This window comes from Acartia tonsa, chromosome 4 (genome assembly GCF_053477335.1).
Source record: "Acartia tonsa isolate MP-2025a chromosome 4, ASM5347733v1, whole genome shotgun sequence".
Taxonomy (NCBI): domain Eukaryota; kingdom Metazoa; phylum Arthropoda; class Copepoda; order Calanoida; family Acartiidae; genus Acartia; species Acartia tonsa.
Window position 1 is genome coordinate 27,500,093 of NC_137263.1, and position 17,727 is coordinate 27,517,819.

General features: G+C 35.8%; 1 protein-coding gene across 8 annotated transcripts in view; it reads left to right on the plus strand.

Annotated features, from left to right (window-relative positions):
• Nucleotides 1–17,727, plus strand: part of LOC145318060 (uncharacterized) — a 31,505-nt gene that overhangs the window by 4,801 nt on the left and 8,977 nt on the right. For all 8 annotated transcript variants that reach the window (XM_080159385.1, XM_080159386.1, XM_080159387.1 and 5 more), the window contains exons 2-4: nt 326–526; nt 4,388–5,249; nt 5,683–5,822. In XM_080159385.1, the coding sequence (XP_080015511.1) occupies nt 326–526; nt 4,388–5,249; nt 5,683–5,822 (1,203 nt within the window). The remainder of the gene's footprint in view (nt 1–325; nt 527–4,387; nt 5,250–5,682; nt 5,823–17,727) is intronic.

Here is a 17,727-nt window from a genome sequence, read left to right on the forward strand (position 1 = left end):
GTAATCAGTGGTTAAATTTCACTTAGAATTCGAATTTTAAACTGAAATTTGGCATGAGTAATCCTTGGTAGGTCTATTTTCTCTAAATCGAACAAAAAGTTGAAAAAATAACGGCTAACGGCCTTGAAAATAGTTTTAAAAATGGCTAAACGGCTGAGCCGCCAGCCGTTAGCCGTTACTTTTCCAACTTTTTGTTCAATTTAGGGAAAATAGACCTACCAAGGATTACTCATGCAAAATTTCAGATCGAAATTCGAATTCTAAGTGCCATTTGCTCACTGATTACGAGATGGTTGCATTAAAAAATCCTCTTTGTTTTTTTCAGGTGTTTGTGAATTTGATCTCCCAAAGTAATTGTAACTCGTTGCTAAATGAAAGATCTGTGATACCTGATGAAGAATTACTCTTTGATATCTGTGATTTGGTTACAACAAGTAGATGTGGCTCTTCAGTTTGTAATAGCCTAGCATTAACAAGTATGTCAAGGATACAAGCACAATCAGCTCATTATCCTGTTCATATTTTGGTAAGTTATCTTGTTTTTTTTTATTATTGAACATTTTAACATTTAATTTGGTCAGCAATCAAAAATATTGTTTCGGTTGGTCATGAAAATAAGTTGGCAATATATTAATTTTTAAAAGCGAAGCTTTTCTATAACTAGGGTCCGTCCGTCCTTACCGGATAGCTTTTTTCGTTAATTTAAGCATTTTGGAATTGTCCTGTCGATGTCAAACTTTGCATGGTGATTCCTTTAGCAGTTAGGTACGATTTAGAAAACAACTCTATAAACATTACCAAATTGTCCGTACGTTCATTTAAAACATGTTGATTTTTTTTTTTAACAACAAATTTTTATGAGATTTAATCATCCGATTGATCTGATTTTTGGTATATTGATTCCTGGGACAACAAAGTATAATGTTATAAGCGAAGCAACTCTATAATCAAGTCCTAAAAATGTAATTATGTCTATAAACATTATCCTGTATCAAGCAGTATTTCATTAAAATATCTTTACAATTTTGCTTCGCTCTTATATATTTTTATATTCTGATTATTCAGTTCTGACACTATATATGTCCGTTTGTCCTACCGTTTCAGTGCTTCGCTTTTATGGATGTTGTCATCCTTGTTTTTTATAGTCTTAACCTTTTCTTTTCTTTTTGTCTGTCCACCACTCATTTAGAATTTTTCTATCTAAAAAAGAATAAGTTTTATGAAAACAAATCATGTTATAAGTTTAATAAGGCCTTAATAATAGTCTCTAGTTTTCGTCTGTTTTCCAAGAAAATACTTAAAGGGGGGGGGGGGGTTAATGCAACTATCTCGTAATCAGTGAGCAATGGCACTTAGAATTCTAATTTCGATCTGAAATTTTGCATGAGTAATCCTTAGTAGGTCTATTTTCCCTAAATCGAACAAAAAGTTGGAAAAGTAACGGCTGGAGGCTGGCAGATCACCGTTTAGCAGTTTTTATGCCTATTTTCAGGGCAAATTCATCCTTAATTACGTAGGAATCAACTTTTTAAAACATATTTTTGGTTTAATTCATGGTAAATGATAGCAATAACCATTTTTTAAATATCTAGTACCAGCTGATAAACGGCTAGAACCTGCTGAAAACGGCTGGGAGCGGCCAAGAGTATGAAGAGTAGATAGGGCTTGTGACATGTCTAGGGGTAGGTTTTTATGAAAGCTGAGCTCAAAAATACTACCAAAACTAGTGGCGGCCAATCCAGATGGCAGTTGAATAATAGCTGCAGCTCAGCTGCGAGCGTCCAAGAGTAGAATGCGTAGATAGGGCTTGTGACGAGTCTAGGGATAGGTTTTTATGGGTGCTGAGCTCAAAAATGCTACCAAGAATAGTGGCGGCCAAGAGCAGAATGAGTAGATAGGGCTTGTGACGTGTCTAGGAGTAGGTTTTTATGGGTGATGAGCTCAAAAATGCTACCAAAAATAGTGGCGGCCCATCATATTGAAGCTGGGTAACAGCTGCAGCTCAGCTGGGAGCAGCCAAGAGTAGAATGAGTACATAGGGTCTGTGACGTGTCTAGAATTTTATGGGTGCTGAGCTCAAAAATGCTACCAAAAATAGTGGCGACCCATCCATATGGCAGCTGGGTAACAGCTGCAGCTTAGCTGGGAGTAGAAAAAGTGAAATGAGTAGATAGGGCTTGTGACGTGTCTAGGGGTAGGTTTTTATGGGTGCTAAGCTCAAAAATTCTAACAAAATAGTGGCCGCCCATCCATATGGCAACTGGGAACAGCTGCAGCTGTGCAGTATACTGTTGTTTAAGACTCAGCTTTAAGCTCTTTTTAGGACTATTGAAGGATGACCAAATATTGAATATTTCAGTATGAATACACTTCTTCAATTGTCATTTTATATTATTAATAACAACACCTTATCAATTTATTGATTTAGTTGATAAACATGAATGAAAAAGAACAGTTACCAACAGATAAAAGACATAGCTTGTCATTTATCAAGGGGGTGTAAGTATTTATAGGTGCCAAGCTCATTAATACTCCCAAATTAAAAAGGCCCATCCATATGGCAGCAGGGAAACGGCTGCTGCTCAGCTGTAGCTGTTACCCAGCGGCCATATGGATGGGCCCATACTATTATTGGTAGTATTTTTGAGCTTAACACAATAAAAACCTACCCCTAGACACGTCACAAGCCCTATCTGTTCATTCTACTTTTGGCCACTCCCAGATATTTTAGTACTTGATAATATGAAATGCTTTGTTTAAGTAAAAAAAATATTTTTTACTTTTTACCTGAATGACCTTGCCAGGCTTACTGGCATCCTGTGCCCGCAAGGAAGGAGGTATCAAAACTAGGGTTGGCAATCCGAATCCGGAATCTGTCAAATTTTTAGCCATTTTTGGGATCCTAATCTGGAATCCGTTTTTAATAGAGGATTCGGATTCTGCATTGGTAGGCTAAAATTAGCGTCTTGAGTTTTTTCTTTCAACTCCGCCTTTTTGAAGGCAAAGATTATCATTATTATATATAATATCTTTTAAAATTTGGTACTTTTCTCGGAAGTGAATTATAGAGAACACCAAGAAATTTTATTTTAAGGACATATGGAGCACCTAAATTTTATAATTTTTTAAAAAAGCCTTTAAAAATTTTGCTAGAAACCGGAATCCGAATCCGAAATCCGCCAAAAATCCGAATCCGGAATCCGCCTTTTCTGGACGGATTCTTGGAAAAATCCGAATCCAGTCAAAAATTTGACGGATTGCCATCCCTAATTAAAACATATTCCAACTTTCAGTTATGTGTGATACCCATATTTCGAAAGTCACTCAGATATATCCCTTTACCTTTCATGAGATGAAATGAAAAGGAGATAGAAAAAAAACAGAGAGGGGAGGGGGGTTAAACGCCACCTCCCCGCCCATTCTCCAACCGTTAGGGGATAATATTACAGATTGAGGTTATTAATATTAATATTAAGGGGCGATTCTTCGTATTTTCACAGTAGCTTTTCTCATATTTCTAGCCCCTATTTCTATGAAGATTTTTGCTACTTCAATATCTAGTAATTTGGCCGGTTATCCGACCGGATATATTCGGTGATTTGCCGTATATCCGGCAGTGGCCGAATACCGGATATACGGCATTACAAATCAGTTGATGATGAAGTACATTTTTGTAGGCAATTGCATTGGCTAAATTTCATAAAAATCACGGCCGGTTTTGGCCGGATCCGGCTCAAATTTTGCATGGAGTCATCCTTTGGTATTCCTCACAGTTGATACTTGACACAGCAAGATCCCATCCTTTCGGTAAAATAGACAATACTTTCTCATTTTCGCTAAATTATAATTCTAACCTACCAGTTTTACATCTATAGTTCTTACTAGTATTCTTATTCTGTAGACCTTCTTGTGAGAATTTATTTAAGGCTCAGCCGTTTAGCCGGTTTTTTTTTGGCTATTTTTAGAGCAAATCTGTCATAAATTACGTAGGAATCAACTTTTGAAACATATTTTTGCTTTAAATCATGTGAAATGATACAAAAAATCATTTTTTAGATTTCTAGTACCAGCAACTACCGGCTAGAACCGTTTGAAAACGTTTTAGAGCGGGAAAGAGTATTATGTTGAGATAGGTTTCGTGATGGATTAACCTTCAAAATGGTAAAAATGGCCAAACGGCTGAGCCGCCAGCCTTTATCCGTTACTTTTCCAACTTTTTGTTCGATTTAGGCAAAATAGACCTACCAAGGATTACTCATGCAAAATTTCAGATCGAAATTCGAATTCTAAGTGCCATTTATACATTGATTATGAGATAGTTGCATTAACCCCCCCCCCCCCCCCCCCCTTTATAATATTTAATTTAATTTTGTTATTGATTTTATAGAGAAACATGAGAAAACATCAACTGTGCAGTGGACTTCGCAGAGATGTGCAACGCTTCCTCTCTGGATTTTCAATAGCAAAATCCTGGAGCCTTGGGCCTGTAGATTGGCGTCTTGATCCTGGAATTCTGGGTCTAGAGGCTGAAACAGGATTTTCTGTAGATTTTCACGCTGAAAAAGTTGCCTACGCAGTATCACACCTTGATCTCCTTCTTGGTGACTGTTGGGATGTCCGACAGGTTACAAATTCTGTTGGCTATAGAGCTGTCTTAACACTAGAGCTTGGCATTGATCCTAGTGGTCAGGATATTCAGGTACGAGCCCATGCTGTCTTATGTCCACATGCAATTTGTCGGATTAATCATCGGAGCCAAACTTTAGATTTCCTCCGGTCTTCCGAGTCTGGGTCAGTGATTGGTATAAAATCTTGTGATACAACCAGAAATAATGTAGAAACAAGCTTTTTTCCACTTGGCACAGCAAAATCATTGACCTGGGAAGAATTTGACTTGCCGTGCGAATTCAATTTGTCTTCTGACGAATGTTCACCGAGACTGAATGCTCAGCAGTTGGAAAATATAACAGTTAGCTCAGAACCTTCCACTTCAACTGCTCATAACACCAAAGCCTTAGATGAAATACTAAAAAAAGCAAATATGAACTCTCAAAACTTCTACTTTTATTACAACAGTCCTCTAGCAAGCAATAGTAGGGGTCGCAAGAAGTCAGACAAAAGAAGAGTAATGCGCTCAATGCCAAGTACATCAACTCCAGAAGACGAACTCTCAATAGATGCTTCAGATGCCACAAGTGATAATGTGGAAGACATAACATCAGAAAACATCCCCTTAGTTGTCCCATCAGGTATTTTATTTGTCATCTTAAATTGAAAATAAAGACCCTTTAAAGTCTCAGCTTAAATTTGGTATTGATTTAAACAGCGTTGTGGAGCCGGAATCGGGAGCCGTGGAGCCGCCATATTTTGCCGGAGCCAGAGCCGTAATTTTCGTTAAAAAACGGCTCCGGCTCCGAACTAGCTAAATAAAGAGATTTTTTATTAAATAAAATTTGGTAACTCTGTTTTGTCATGTGCAAATGCTCCTTATAAGTTTTAAGTCCATTTTTATCAAAAATTTAACTTTTAAAACCGTCAAAAGTCATAAATAGACGTGGGAGAAAAATATGTCGAGTTTTTCTTGACTTTAGGTCGGAACCGGAGCCGCACCAAAATCAAACGGCTCCGCAACGCCGGATTTAAAGCATCCCTTTATTGTTTAATGAGACTTAATATTTTCAGACAATCTGCAAGGGGACCATATTTCTGCTATAGAATTTGATAAATCTGTTGGAAAGTTAAACCTTTTGTCGCGGTGTAATGTTGATAATTGCACAAAAAACTTTTCAGCCAAAAATGATAACAACAACAGTGTTATTAAGGTAATGGTAATTTTACTTTATAGGCAGGTTCAAAGGAATTTTTTTTTCAAAAAAAGAATCCAGTTCCATTAGTTGTTATAAATTACATAATACGCACTACGTCTATCTGTGCATCAAAAGCATTAGCAACGTTAACGCTAAACTGTAAATAAATGTGATAAATATTCAAACAAAATAACAAGTTAATCTTGAAAATGAAATCTTCTTCCTTCTTCTGAAAAAAAACGAATTTAAACAGGGAGTGACACTTTTTGAAACCAAAACTAAATGTCAAAGGAACTCAACTAAATAAAGAGTTACAGCTCTTAGATTTGGCATGACAATTGCTTTAAAGAGGTTTAATATGGAACTGTGAAGAAACGGGGGTGGAAACGCAGCTCCGGCCGAAAACCGCCGTTTCCCGCCTATTATTTTGGCCTTTTTTCTCCAAATTAGATAATTTTCAATCATCTGAGATAAATGTTTCCCGCCTAATTTTTTGGCCTTTTCTCTCCAAAGTTAGACAATTTCAATCATCTGAGATAAATGTTTAAAAAAACGCATTTCAAATGCAAGTATATTGAACGGCATCATACTTTTAGTAAAACCACACTTCTCTTCTCCTGCATTAGCAACCTTCCATTTTTCTGTCGTTCCTTATTCATGAATTTCGCGAGAAAATGAAAAAAAAATCGGCGGAAGCGGTGTTTCCGGCGCCATTTCTTCTCAGTTCCATATTGTACCTCTTTAAAGCAACTGCCATGTCAAATCTCAGTGATGAGTTCCTTTGACTTCTAGTTTTGGTTTTAAAATGTGTCACTTCCACCTCTCCCCTTTTAAAAAGGGGGGGGGGGCGTAATGACATAAGCTCTTAAACCGTGAGCAAAATGGTCTAAATATTGAGCTAGACCCTTCAAACTTGGTATATAAGCCTAGTCCTATAGGTATTACATCTAAATGGCAAAAAATCCAAAAAATTATATTTTTAGGTTAGGTTAGGTAAGAAAAACCCTGCGGAAATGGGGTTTTTAGGCTTTTTTTGGTCTATTTTGATGTGGAAACTTGCCTTAAATTGTTTTTTCTTAGGGTTTTAACTTAAATACACTGTATCTATTCATATGGACATTATTTAAGATAATTCGGGGACCGACCCCAGGGGGCTAGGTGGGTTAGGGGATTTTTTTTCCCGGCTTTTTTTGAAATTCAAGTAGTGCCGTTGCAATTATTATGCCTTTTGGTGAAAAAACACTTGTGTAAAAATTTTAACCATTTTGGACAAGTATTATGCCCAGTAATTTCACTTTGAAATTTTGACGCCCCCCTTATGGGGGTCAAAAAATCATTGCATCAGAACTATGGCTTCATGGTGCTCCCTGAATAGGTCTTGAGGAGTAGAATCAGGAATTTTTGAAATTTTGAAAATATCTCGTTCCTAGCCTGAGAAAAGTTCAAAAAACCTATAAAAATTGGCCAATTGGCCAACGGGGTAGCTGGGTTGCCCACAGGGCTTAAGTGTATTTTACCTAAGCTAACCTAGAAACATTTATCATTTTTTTTAGGTTTTTTTTCTAGAATAAACTGTCTATTCATGAGGACCTTATTTCAGATGATTCAGTCAGTCGAAGACCGACCCCAGTGGGCTAGGTGGGTGGCCTGCAGGGGTTAAGTGCATTTTCCCCAATATATATGTTGTGATAAATCCAATTATATGTTTTTTAGGTCAAAGAACTCAAATTCAGAGCTGAAATATGCATTAGACTAATCTGAAGCTAACCCCAGCGGGCTAGATAGGTAGCCCACAGGGCTTAAGTGCATTTTACCTAACCTAACCTAGAAACTTACATTTAATAATTTTTTTTAAAGATTTTTTTCAAATAAACTGTCCATTCATGAGGACCTTATTTCAGATGATCCAGCAAGTCGAAGACCGACCCCAGCGGGCTAGGTGGGTGTCCCTCAGGGGTTAAATGCATTTTTTTAGGTTTTTAAGGTCAAGAAACTCAAATTTACAGCTAATAAAAGCATCAGACTAATCTAAAGCTAGCCCCAGCGGGCTAGGTGGGTTGCCTGCAAGTCTTAAGTGCATTTTACCTAACCTAACCTAGAACCTTACTTGTTTTTTATGGTTTCTTTCTGGAATAAACTGTGTCTATTTATTAGAACATTATTTAAGATTTAAGACCCCAGCAGGCTAGGTGCGTGGCCCGCAGGGGTCAAGTGCATTTTTAGTTATCATACATAAAATTATAGGCTTTTTAGGTCCAGAAATTCAAAGATTAGTTTCACGAAATGCATTTGAACTTAATTTAGTGAACTGCATATTTTTTCCCGGTTAATTGGTTTAACTACATTTATATGGCATATATTTGAAAGAATTTCAATTTTGATAGTACAATGTTAGCGGTGGAAGAATTTAATATGCTAATAGGATACAATTTTTTAATTTAATGTATACCACATACCACGAAAAAACTAGCATCAGGTTGCTATTGTGTTTTTTTAGCTCCAAATTGACTTTAAAAACCTATAGTTTGATGTATAACAACACATAATTTGGAAAATTTACCCCTGCAGGCCACCCACCTAATCCGCGGGGGTTAGCCTTAGGTCAGTCTAATGCTTAAAATAGCTCTGAATTTGAGTTTCTTGACATAAAAAACCTATAATTTGATGTATGACAACACATACTTTAGAAAAAATGCACTACACCCCTGTGGGCCACCCACCGAGCCCGCTGGGGTCGGTCCCCAACTTGCTGGATTATCTAAAATAATGTCCTCATTAATAGACACAGTTTATTCAAGGAAAAAAACAAAAAGAATAAGTAAGTTTCTAGGTTAGGTTAGGTAAAATGCACATAAGCCCTGTGGAAAATCTACCTAGCCCGCAGGGGTTAGCTTCAGGTAAGTCTTATGCCAATTTTAGCTCTGAATTTGAATTTCTTGACCTTAAAAACCTTTATTTTGATATATAACAAGATCTATATTGGAAATAATGCATTTAACCCCTGCGGGCCACCAACCTAGCCCGCTGGGGCTAGTTTCAGATTAGTCTTATGCTAATTCTAGCTCTGAATTTGAGTTAACTGACCTAAAAAACTTATAATTTGATGTATCGCAACAAATATATTGGGAAAAATGCACTTAACCCCTGCGGGCCACCCACCTAGCCCGCTGGGGATGGTCCCCGACTTGCTGGATCATCTTAAATAAAGTCCTAATTAATAGACACAGTTTATTCAAGAAAAAAACCTTTGAAAATATAAGTAAGTTTCTAGGTTAGGTTAAGTAAATGCTCTTAAGCCCTGCAGAAAACCAACCTAGCCCGGGGGGGTTAGCTTCAGGTCAGTCTAATGCTAATTTTCGCTCAGAATTTGAGTTTCTTGACCTAAAAAACCTATAGTTTGATATATAACAAGATATATATTAGAAAAAATGCACTTAACCCCTGCGGGCCACCAACCTAGCCCGCTGGGGCTAGCTTCAGATTAGTCTAATGCTTATTTTAGCTCTGAGTTTGAGTTTCTTGACATAAAAAACCTATAATTTGATGTGACAACACATACTTTTGAAAAAATGCACTACACCCCTGTGGGCCACCCACCTAGCCCGCTGGGGTCGTTCCCCAACTTGCTGGATTATCTAAAATAATGTCCTCATTAATAGACACAGTTTATTCAAGGAAAAAAACAAAAGAATAAGTAAGTTTCTAGGTTAGGTTAGGTAAAATGCACATAAGCCCTGTGGAAAATCTACCTAGCCCGCAGGGGTTAGCTTCAGGTAAGTCTTATGCCAATTTTAGCTCTGAATTTGAGTTTCTTGACCTTAAAAACCTTTATTTTGATATATAACAAGATCTATATTGGAAATAATGCATTTAACCCCTGCGGGCCACCAACCTAGCCCGCTGGGGCTAGTTTCAGATTAGTCTTATGCTAATTCTAGCTCTGAATTTGAGTTAACTGACCTAAAAAAACTTATAATTTGATGTATCGCAACATATATATTGGGAAAAATGCACTTAACCCCTGCGGGCCACCCACCTAGCCCGCTGGGGTCGGTCCCCGACTTGCTGGATCATCTGAAATAAAGTCCTCATTAATAGACACAGTTTATTCAAGAAAAAAACCTGTGAAAATATAAGTAAGTTTCTAGGTTAGGTTAGGTAAATGCTCTTAAGCCCTGCAGAAAACCAACCTAGCCCGGGGGGGGGGGGGTTAGCTTCAGGTCAGTCTAATGCTAATTTTCGCTCAGAATTTGAGTTTCTTGACCTAAAAAACCTATAGTTTGATATATAACAAGATATATATTAGAAAAAATGCACTTAACCCCTGCGGGCCACCAACCTAGCCCGCTGGGGCTAGCTTCAGATTAGTCTAATGCTTATTTTAGCTCTGAATTTGAGTTCCTTGACCTAAAAAACCTATAATTTGATGTATCACAACAAATATATTGGGAAAAATGAACTTAACCCCTGCGGGCCACCCACCTAGCCCCCTGGGGTCGGTCCCCGACTTGCTGAATCATCTTAAATAATGTCCATATAAATAGATACAGTGTATTTAAGTTAAAACCCTAAGAAAAAACAATTTAAGGCAAGTTTCCACATCAAAATAGACCAAAAAAAGCCTAAAAACCCCATTTCCGCAGGGTTTTTCTAACCTAACCTAACCTAAAAATAAAATTTTTTGGATTTTTTTGCCATTTAGATGTAATACCTATAGGACTAAACTTATATACCAAGTTTGAAGGGTCTAGCTCAATATTTAGACCATTTTGCTCACGGTTTAAGAGCTTATGTCATTACGCCCCCCCCCCCCCCCCCTTAATATTAAAATCCTTATATGGATCTTGTTTCATATGCAGACTGGCCAGAGTGTACGTTTTGTACGTTTTGTACGTAACGTATCGAATCTGAGTACGTTCTGGACGTTATATTGAGATGTGTACGTAAAGTATTTTATATTTTGTATTTTTGTACGTTTTACGTTTTTTTTTAAGAATAAGAATCAAATATTAGTAGAAAAGTAATTTGTATGTTTTGTACGAAAATTTTTGCAAAAACAATAGGTGTATTATATCAAACAAATTCAATAATATCTTCAATTTTCATAGAACAAAAATATGTAGGTAAATTATGCATATATGTTATTAGAACTTAACGTTTAAATTTATGGATTTGAAATATATGTCCTATAGATTTAGTTTAAACTATTGAACAGAAAGCGATATGCAGTTGACTAAATTCAAGTTTAAATGCATTTCATGCAACTACCCCTTTAATAGATTTTACGATAATTGTTTTCAAATTCTTTATATACTTAGGAAAATTTTCCGAGATATCATATGGTGCTCAGTTTAGGATTAAGAAGTCTTATTTTTTGGTATCTTCAGTTTTTAAAGAATAAGAATCAAATTTAAGTATAAAAGTATTTGTATATTTATTTGTATTTGTACAAAAAGTATTACAAAAATAGTATATTATCTATAATACAAAGTATAATGATGTCTGTCCGTCTGCTTGTCCGTCTGTATATCAGAAGCTTAATATCTCAGTAACCACTGAACCTATTGGGCTCTACTCTTCATGGAATATACCTAATAGTCCTGTGATGTTTTTTTTGCTATTTTCTTTGGGGGAGGGACACTTAAAGCTTTTTACTTTCTACTAGGATTAGAGGCTTCGCCCCTAGCCTCTAGAGGCTTCGTTCCCTCTTTTATAGAATCGTTTGTTGGAAATTTGTCAACAAAAAAAAAATAAAAAAAGATTGTGATTATTTTTTTCATTTAGGCTTCGCCCCAGGGTGCGGTGGGGGTTCCCCCACCCCGCTGATTTGCATTAGTTCACAAAAATAAATTGAGGGGTGGTTGATTTTTTTTGGGGGGTGGGTTTCCCACACTCTAAGAAAATAGCCTAAAACTACCACATGACCAGTAGATATATTCCCTGAAGATTAAAACCCAATCTGTTCAGCGGTTACCAAGATCTTAAGCTTTAGACAGACAGGCATTGATTTACTTTGTATTAAAGACTAGTATTTTCTGAGATCTTTAGCAATAGACAAAATAACCTTATATCCTATTTATATCCTATGTTTATCCTATAAATCCTTTTTTTCTGTAACTGCTGAACCGACATGATCTTTGTGAGGTTGTAGGCTATTTTCTCTGTCCTTCCATATCCCTTCAAGAACCTGTATTCAAAATGGTAGAAAAATAGCCTAAAACTATCTCGGTAACTGTGTGAAGTAGTTATGAAAATCTTAAGCATCAGACAAAAATCTTACTACTTTATTTAATAGAATATACTTAGTACGTAATAACAGGATGTATGTCTCTCTGTCAGTTTATTTGTACCGAAGGTTCTCGCTAACCGCTAAACCGATATGGTTCTCCTTTACAGGGTAGCTTCTCATAGGTCCTGGGAGAGGGTACAACCACCCTCCCAAGAGAAATTACTCTTAGAATAAATACAACACCCTTCCCCTATTTTTTCTTTCTTTTTAAAATTGAAATCAGAAATGGGGGTCTACTCCCCCCTCCCTCACTAAAAAATTTATTAGCGAAGCTACTCTATAATCACTTTGTCAGTCCGTTATGCTATCGAAGAAACGTGATTTTCTCGGCTCCTGTTTTTTGATTCAATAAGTTCACATTCTACATATTCTCATTGAGATTTGCCTTTTGGTTGGGGTGCTAGATCTATTCCTAGATTTTCTTTTTTTTATGGTTTTCTCGACTGCTATTCAAGATAGACGGCTGAAATTTTCAGGGAATAAATAAATTCACATTATACATATTTTCAAAAAGTTTCTTTAAGGTTTGTCTATTTGTTGCAGTGCTAGATCGATTCCTAGATGTATAGGTTTTTGTAATTTTCTCTACTCATATTCCTGATAGACAGTTGTAATTTTCAGGGATTGTATTAGTTTTCATTCTTAATACTTCCACTAAATTTCATTCAGATTTGCTTTTTGGTTGGGGGGCTGAATTTATTCCTAGATTTTCACGTTATTATATATTTTTAAAAAGTTTTGTGATTTATTTAAATAAGTTAAATGCTTATTTTTTACGACACTACTCTATAGTTTATATAGTTCCCAGATTTCTATCCATAACTTTTGAGCTTCGCTGCTTAAGGATGTTGTCATCCTTGTTTTTTATTTAAAAAAAAAAAATGGGTTTTTGAATTCAACTCTCCCCCCCCCCTAATCAAGTTCCTCTAGAGGCCTCTAAGGGCGTAGTCGCTGGTCCTTATAATAGGATATACTTTGTACAGAATAACAGGATGTCTGTTTGTTTGAACCAAAGAATCTCGCTAACCACTGAACCGATATGGCTCTCATTAACAGAATAGCTTCTCATAGGATTTTGGAAGTTTTATAACTATTTTGGGGAAGAGTATCACCATCCACCCTCCCAAGAGAAATTGACTTTAGAAAAAAAACTACCTTCTCCCCCCAAAAATGAATTTTAATTGCTCACTGATTTCAAGTTAATTTTTTTCCAGATGTCTATAAATAACTTTTGAGCTTCGCTACTTATGTATGTTGTCATCTATGTTTTTTAATTGAATTCAACTCTCCCCTCCTCAAGTGCCCCTAGAGGCCTTTAGGAGCGTAGACGCTAGTTCTTTTAAATAGAGTAATAGGATATCTTGTGTCTGTCAGTTCGCTATGGTTCTCCTTTACAGGTAGCTGCTAGTAGACTTAAATGTATTGATAATAGGTAACTAGGAAATTATTTAACTTATTTCTATTAGGAATGTACGTTTTTTATGTACGTAATGTATTTTTTTGTGTACGTTATGTACGTTTTTTATTTACAAGTAATTGTATTCTTTTAAGATTTCTAAACCAGTTTATTGTATGTATTTTAACCCAATATTTAATATATTGTTACTTTTACAATTTAAATTTACAGCCCTGTACTTAGTTGTGTTACATATATGTTTTGATTCTAGTTTGCAGACAAAAACAATTCTATTATTGTATAAAAGGGGGGGGGGGGTAATGCAACCATCTCGTAATCAGTGAGCAAATGGCACGTAGAATTCGAATTTCCATCTGAAATTTTGGATGAGTAATCCTTGGTAGGTCTTTTTTCCCTAAATCGAACAAAAAGTTGGAAAAGTAACGGCTGGCGGCTCAGTCTTTTTGCCATTTTTTGGATATCTATATTGTAAATTAGTCACGAAACACATCACCACATAATACTCTTTTCCTCTCCAAATCGCTATCAAACGGTTCTAGACGGTAGCTGTTGGTACTAGAAGTTTTAAAAATGGTTATTGCTATCATTTAACATGAATTAAACCAAAAATATGTTTTAAAAAGTTGATTCCTACGTAATTGATGATGGATTTATCCTGAAAATAGGCAAAAAACGGCTAAATGGCTGAGCCTTAAATAAATTCTCACAAGAAGGTCTACAGAATAAGAATACCAGCAAGAACTATAGATGTAAAACATTTTAAACTATGAGTAGAAAGCTGAGGTCATTAGCTTTCTAACGGTACTAGTCGCATGCAGATCAGACAATTTTTTGACCACTTTTTCCCTATTTGAAAAAAATCGGTCGAATCGCAAAAAACCTTTTTTTTAAATCATACTTTTTATCATATGATTATGTTTTTTAAGCTGTATACATAAATTAGAGGCAATTTCTGATTCGCAGGTCTTGAAATTTCTTGAAAAAAGTGATTTTTTCCCAAAATAATTTTAATTTTATAAATCCTGCCAGTTTTGACAGCAGTTTTTCATACATTTTTCTTGTCTCAAATTGGCTAGGATTGACCTACAAGGGTGGTTAAGGTGTCTAAAGATGCAGAATTACTTGCCTGATAATAAACTCGAAATGATATGGGGTCCAACTCTAATATTTCAACACATTTTATGCAACAGGAATTTTGAAAAATACAAAATCTTGAATATGTACTCTAAATCTTGAAGATAGAACCCATATCCTGGGGAGTTTTTGTTAGGACATGCAAAGAGCATTCTATAGACACCTTTGCAAAAATCGCAAACACCCTCTTATATGAAAAAGATGCAATGGTTTAATAAGGAATTTTAAATATACTAGCGGCCTTTCTAACAGACATACCCCTTCTTACATGAGCCAATGTAGCTGATACATCTTCAGGCAAATACTTAAGGCGTTTCTTTAGGTGATATACTCTTCCCATTACTATAAAAATGTGTCTGAAAAAGGGGGGGGGGGGGCGAAAGTGACACTTTTTGAAACCAAAACTAAAAGTCAAAGGAACTCATCTAAAAAAAGAGTTACAGGTCTGACATTTTGCATGGCAGTTGCTTTATATGGGTACAATATGGAACTGTGAAGAAACGGCGGCGCAACCGCCGAAAACCGCCGAGAAAAGGCAAAAAAAATTTCGGCGGGAAACAGCGGTTTTCGGCGGTTGCGCCGCCGTTTCTTCACAGTTCCATATTGTACCCCTATAAAGCAACTGCCATGCAAAGTCTCAGACCTGTAACTCCTTTTTTGGTTGAGTTCCTTTGTTGACTTTTAGTTTTGGTTTCAAAAAGTGTCACTTTCGCCCCCCCCCCCCCTTTTAAATGTCTTTACAAATTGAAAAGCTTAGGCAACAAAATATGATATAATACAAGCAGTAAAATGACTAGTAATGTACATCACATAACAGGCAAGGCAATAATTAAAGCTTAGGTCATGCATTTAGGTTGTTTATGCTTCCAGATCACCTAAATAAAACATTAGGGTATTATACAGTAAAACATACAGTTGTAAAAAAAAATTGGGTGACCGGAATATCCCCACTTTTTTTAAATGAAAAAAAATTATGAAAAAATCAAGTTGGAACAACGCCTCCAATTGCAAACGATAACTGAAGGCCATAGTTTTCATTTACAAAAACCCTCAGGTCGCTAGGACTTGCCATTTTTTTTCACAATTTTAGGTTTAACACGGCCTATTTTGAAATTTTTTTCTTCAAATTTGTTGGTCCATTTTTGAGAGCAAAAAAATCATAGAAGGAGTGATCTGACAAAAGTTTGCTGAAGTAAGAAATGAAAGTATAGGCAATTAACTATAACTGAAGATCTCTCGCAAACGTTTAGAACATCGTTAAAAAACGGTTTTAAAAATGTTGGTATGGGTGACTGGAATTGACCCCCCCTACTGCAATTACCCCACGGTACCCTATTAACTTTCACGAATAAAAAAATTATTTTGAATTTAATTTGGCTAAATGTATACTTATACCCTGAAGTTTACAAATCACCTGATCAATTTATCTTTTAATGTTCAACATTTTATATTCTTATACTAAAGTTTATCAAGGTATAGGTAGTTTAAATTCAGTGCTTTGCCTGTGCTCTTAAAGATTTTGAGGCAAAATCTTATTAGGTAGGTCAGTAAAATATATTTGAATAAAAAATGGCGGCGGCACCGCCGCTCCCGCCGTCCGCCGCCACCAAATTTTTTTATTGCATTTCTTGCCAAATCAGGCAATTTGGAATCATGTTATTTTTTTCAAAAAAATTTCCTCTTACAAGCAACCCTGTGGGGGGGACTTAAGCACTGAATTACAGATATACCTTGATAAACAAGAATTTGAAATTATTAGGCCCCTCGCAGGGTTTCTTGTAAGAGGAAAAAATTTTGAAAAAAATAACATGGTCTCATGTGGTCTCAATTGCCTAATTCGGCAAGAAATGTCATAAAAAAAATTTCGGTGGATGGCGGGAGCGGCGGTCCCGCAGCCGTTTTTTTTGTAAGATACCAAAACTTGGGGTAATTAGTGACCCAGCCAAAAAGATTTACCCAATTATCTCTAAAACTAAGGGAGCACAGTTATGGAATCTTGACCACAAATAAATTTTGCAAATTAACATTGCAGATTTTTGCAAATCACTTGCAAATATGAGCGTATTTTCTAATTTACATAGGCGTTTTCTATGTATATTCCTCTTTCCAAAAATACCTCACTTGTCAAGATTGGATAAAAAATTCTTTGTGGTCGAGATTCCATAACTGTGGGAGTAGCACTCAAAATAAAATTGCTGGTATGTCGTGGCACGAGTCACCACATCCCCCCCCCCCTTTGATCAGCTGATTGATTATAATATTGTAATTTTTTCAAGTAGCGCAGCTACTCTAAATATAAGAAATTTTTTTTTGTTTAGAACTGACTTTTAGTGGGGTTTAATAAAAGGGCATTATCCTCTTAGAATTTTTTTTTCAATTTTGAAAATTTTAGAACACAGTTATAAACGTTTTTTTGTTGCTTTTCATTAATTTTGAGGTCATTTTAGAGATCAAGGTTGCTGTATAAGGGGGGGGGGGGAGTTTGTACAGTTATAGGAAATAAAAATAATTGTAACAGTACAAACTCCCCTCTCCCTCCCCTTTTATTAATATCATGTTGTTTTGTTTGTAAGTTTCAGAAATTAATGACATTTAAACGTAAACCGTGAGCAAAATGGTCTAAATATTGAGCTAGACACTTAAAACTTGGTACATGAGCCTAGTCATATAGGTACTACATCTTTTACCTATATAAGGTAAGAAAAACCCTGCGTAAATAGGGTTTTTAGGCCTTTTTTGGTCTATTTTGATGTAGAAACTTACCTTTATTTGTTTTTTTATTAAGTTTTTTTCTCTTGAATACACTGTGTCTATACACAAGAACATTATTATAGATGATTCAGCAAGTCGGGGACCGACCCCAGAGGGCTAGGTGGTTGGCTCGCAGGAGTAAAGTGCATTTTTTCTAAAGTTTGTATGTCATATATCAAATATAGGTTTTTTGAGTTTTGGTCCCAAACTTGCTGAATCATCATAAATAATGTCCTTATGAATAGATATACAGTATTTAAGGAAAATTAAAAAAAAAAAACAATTAAAAGTGAGTTTTTACATCAAATTGCACCAAAAAAAGGCTTAAA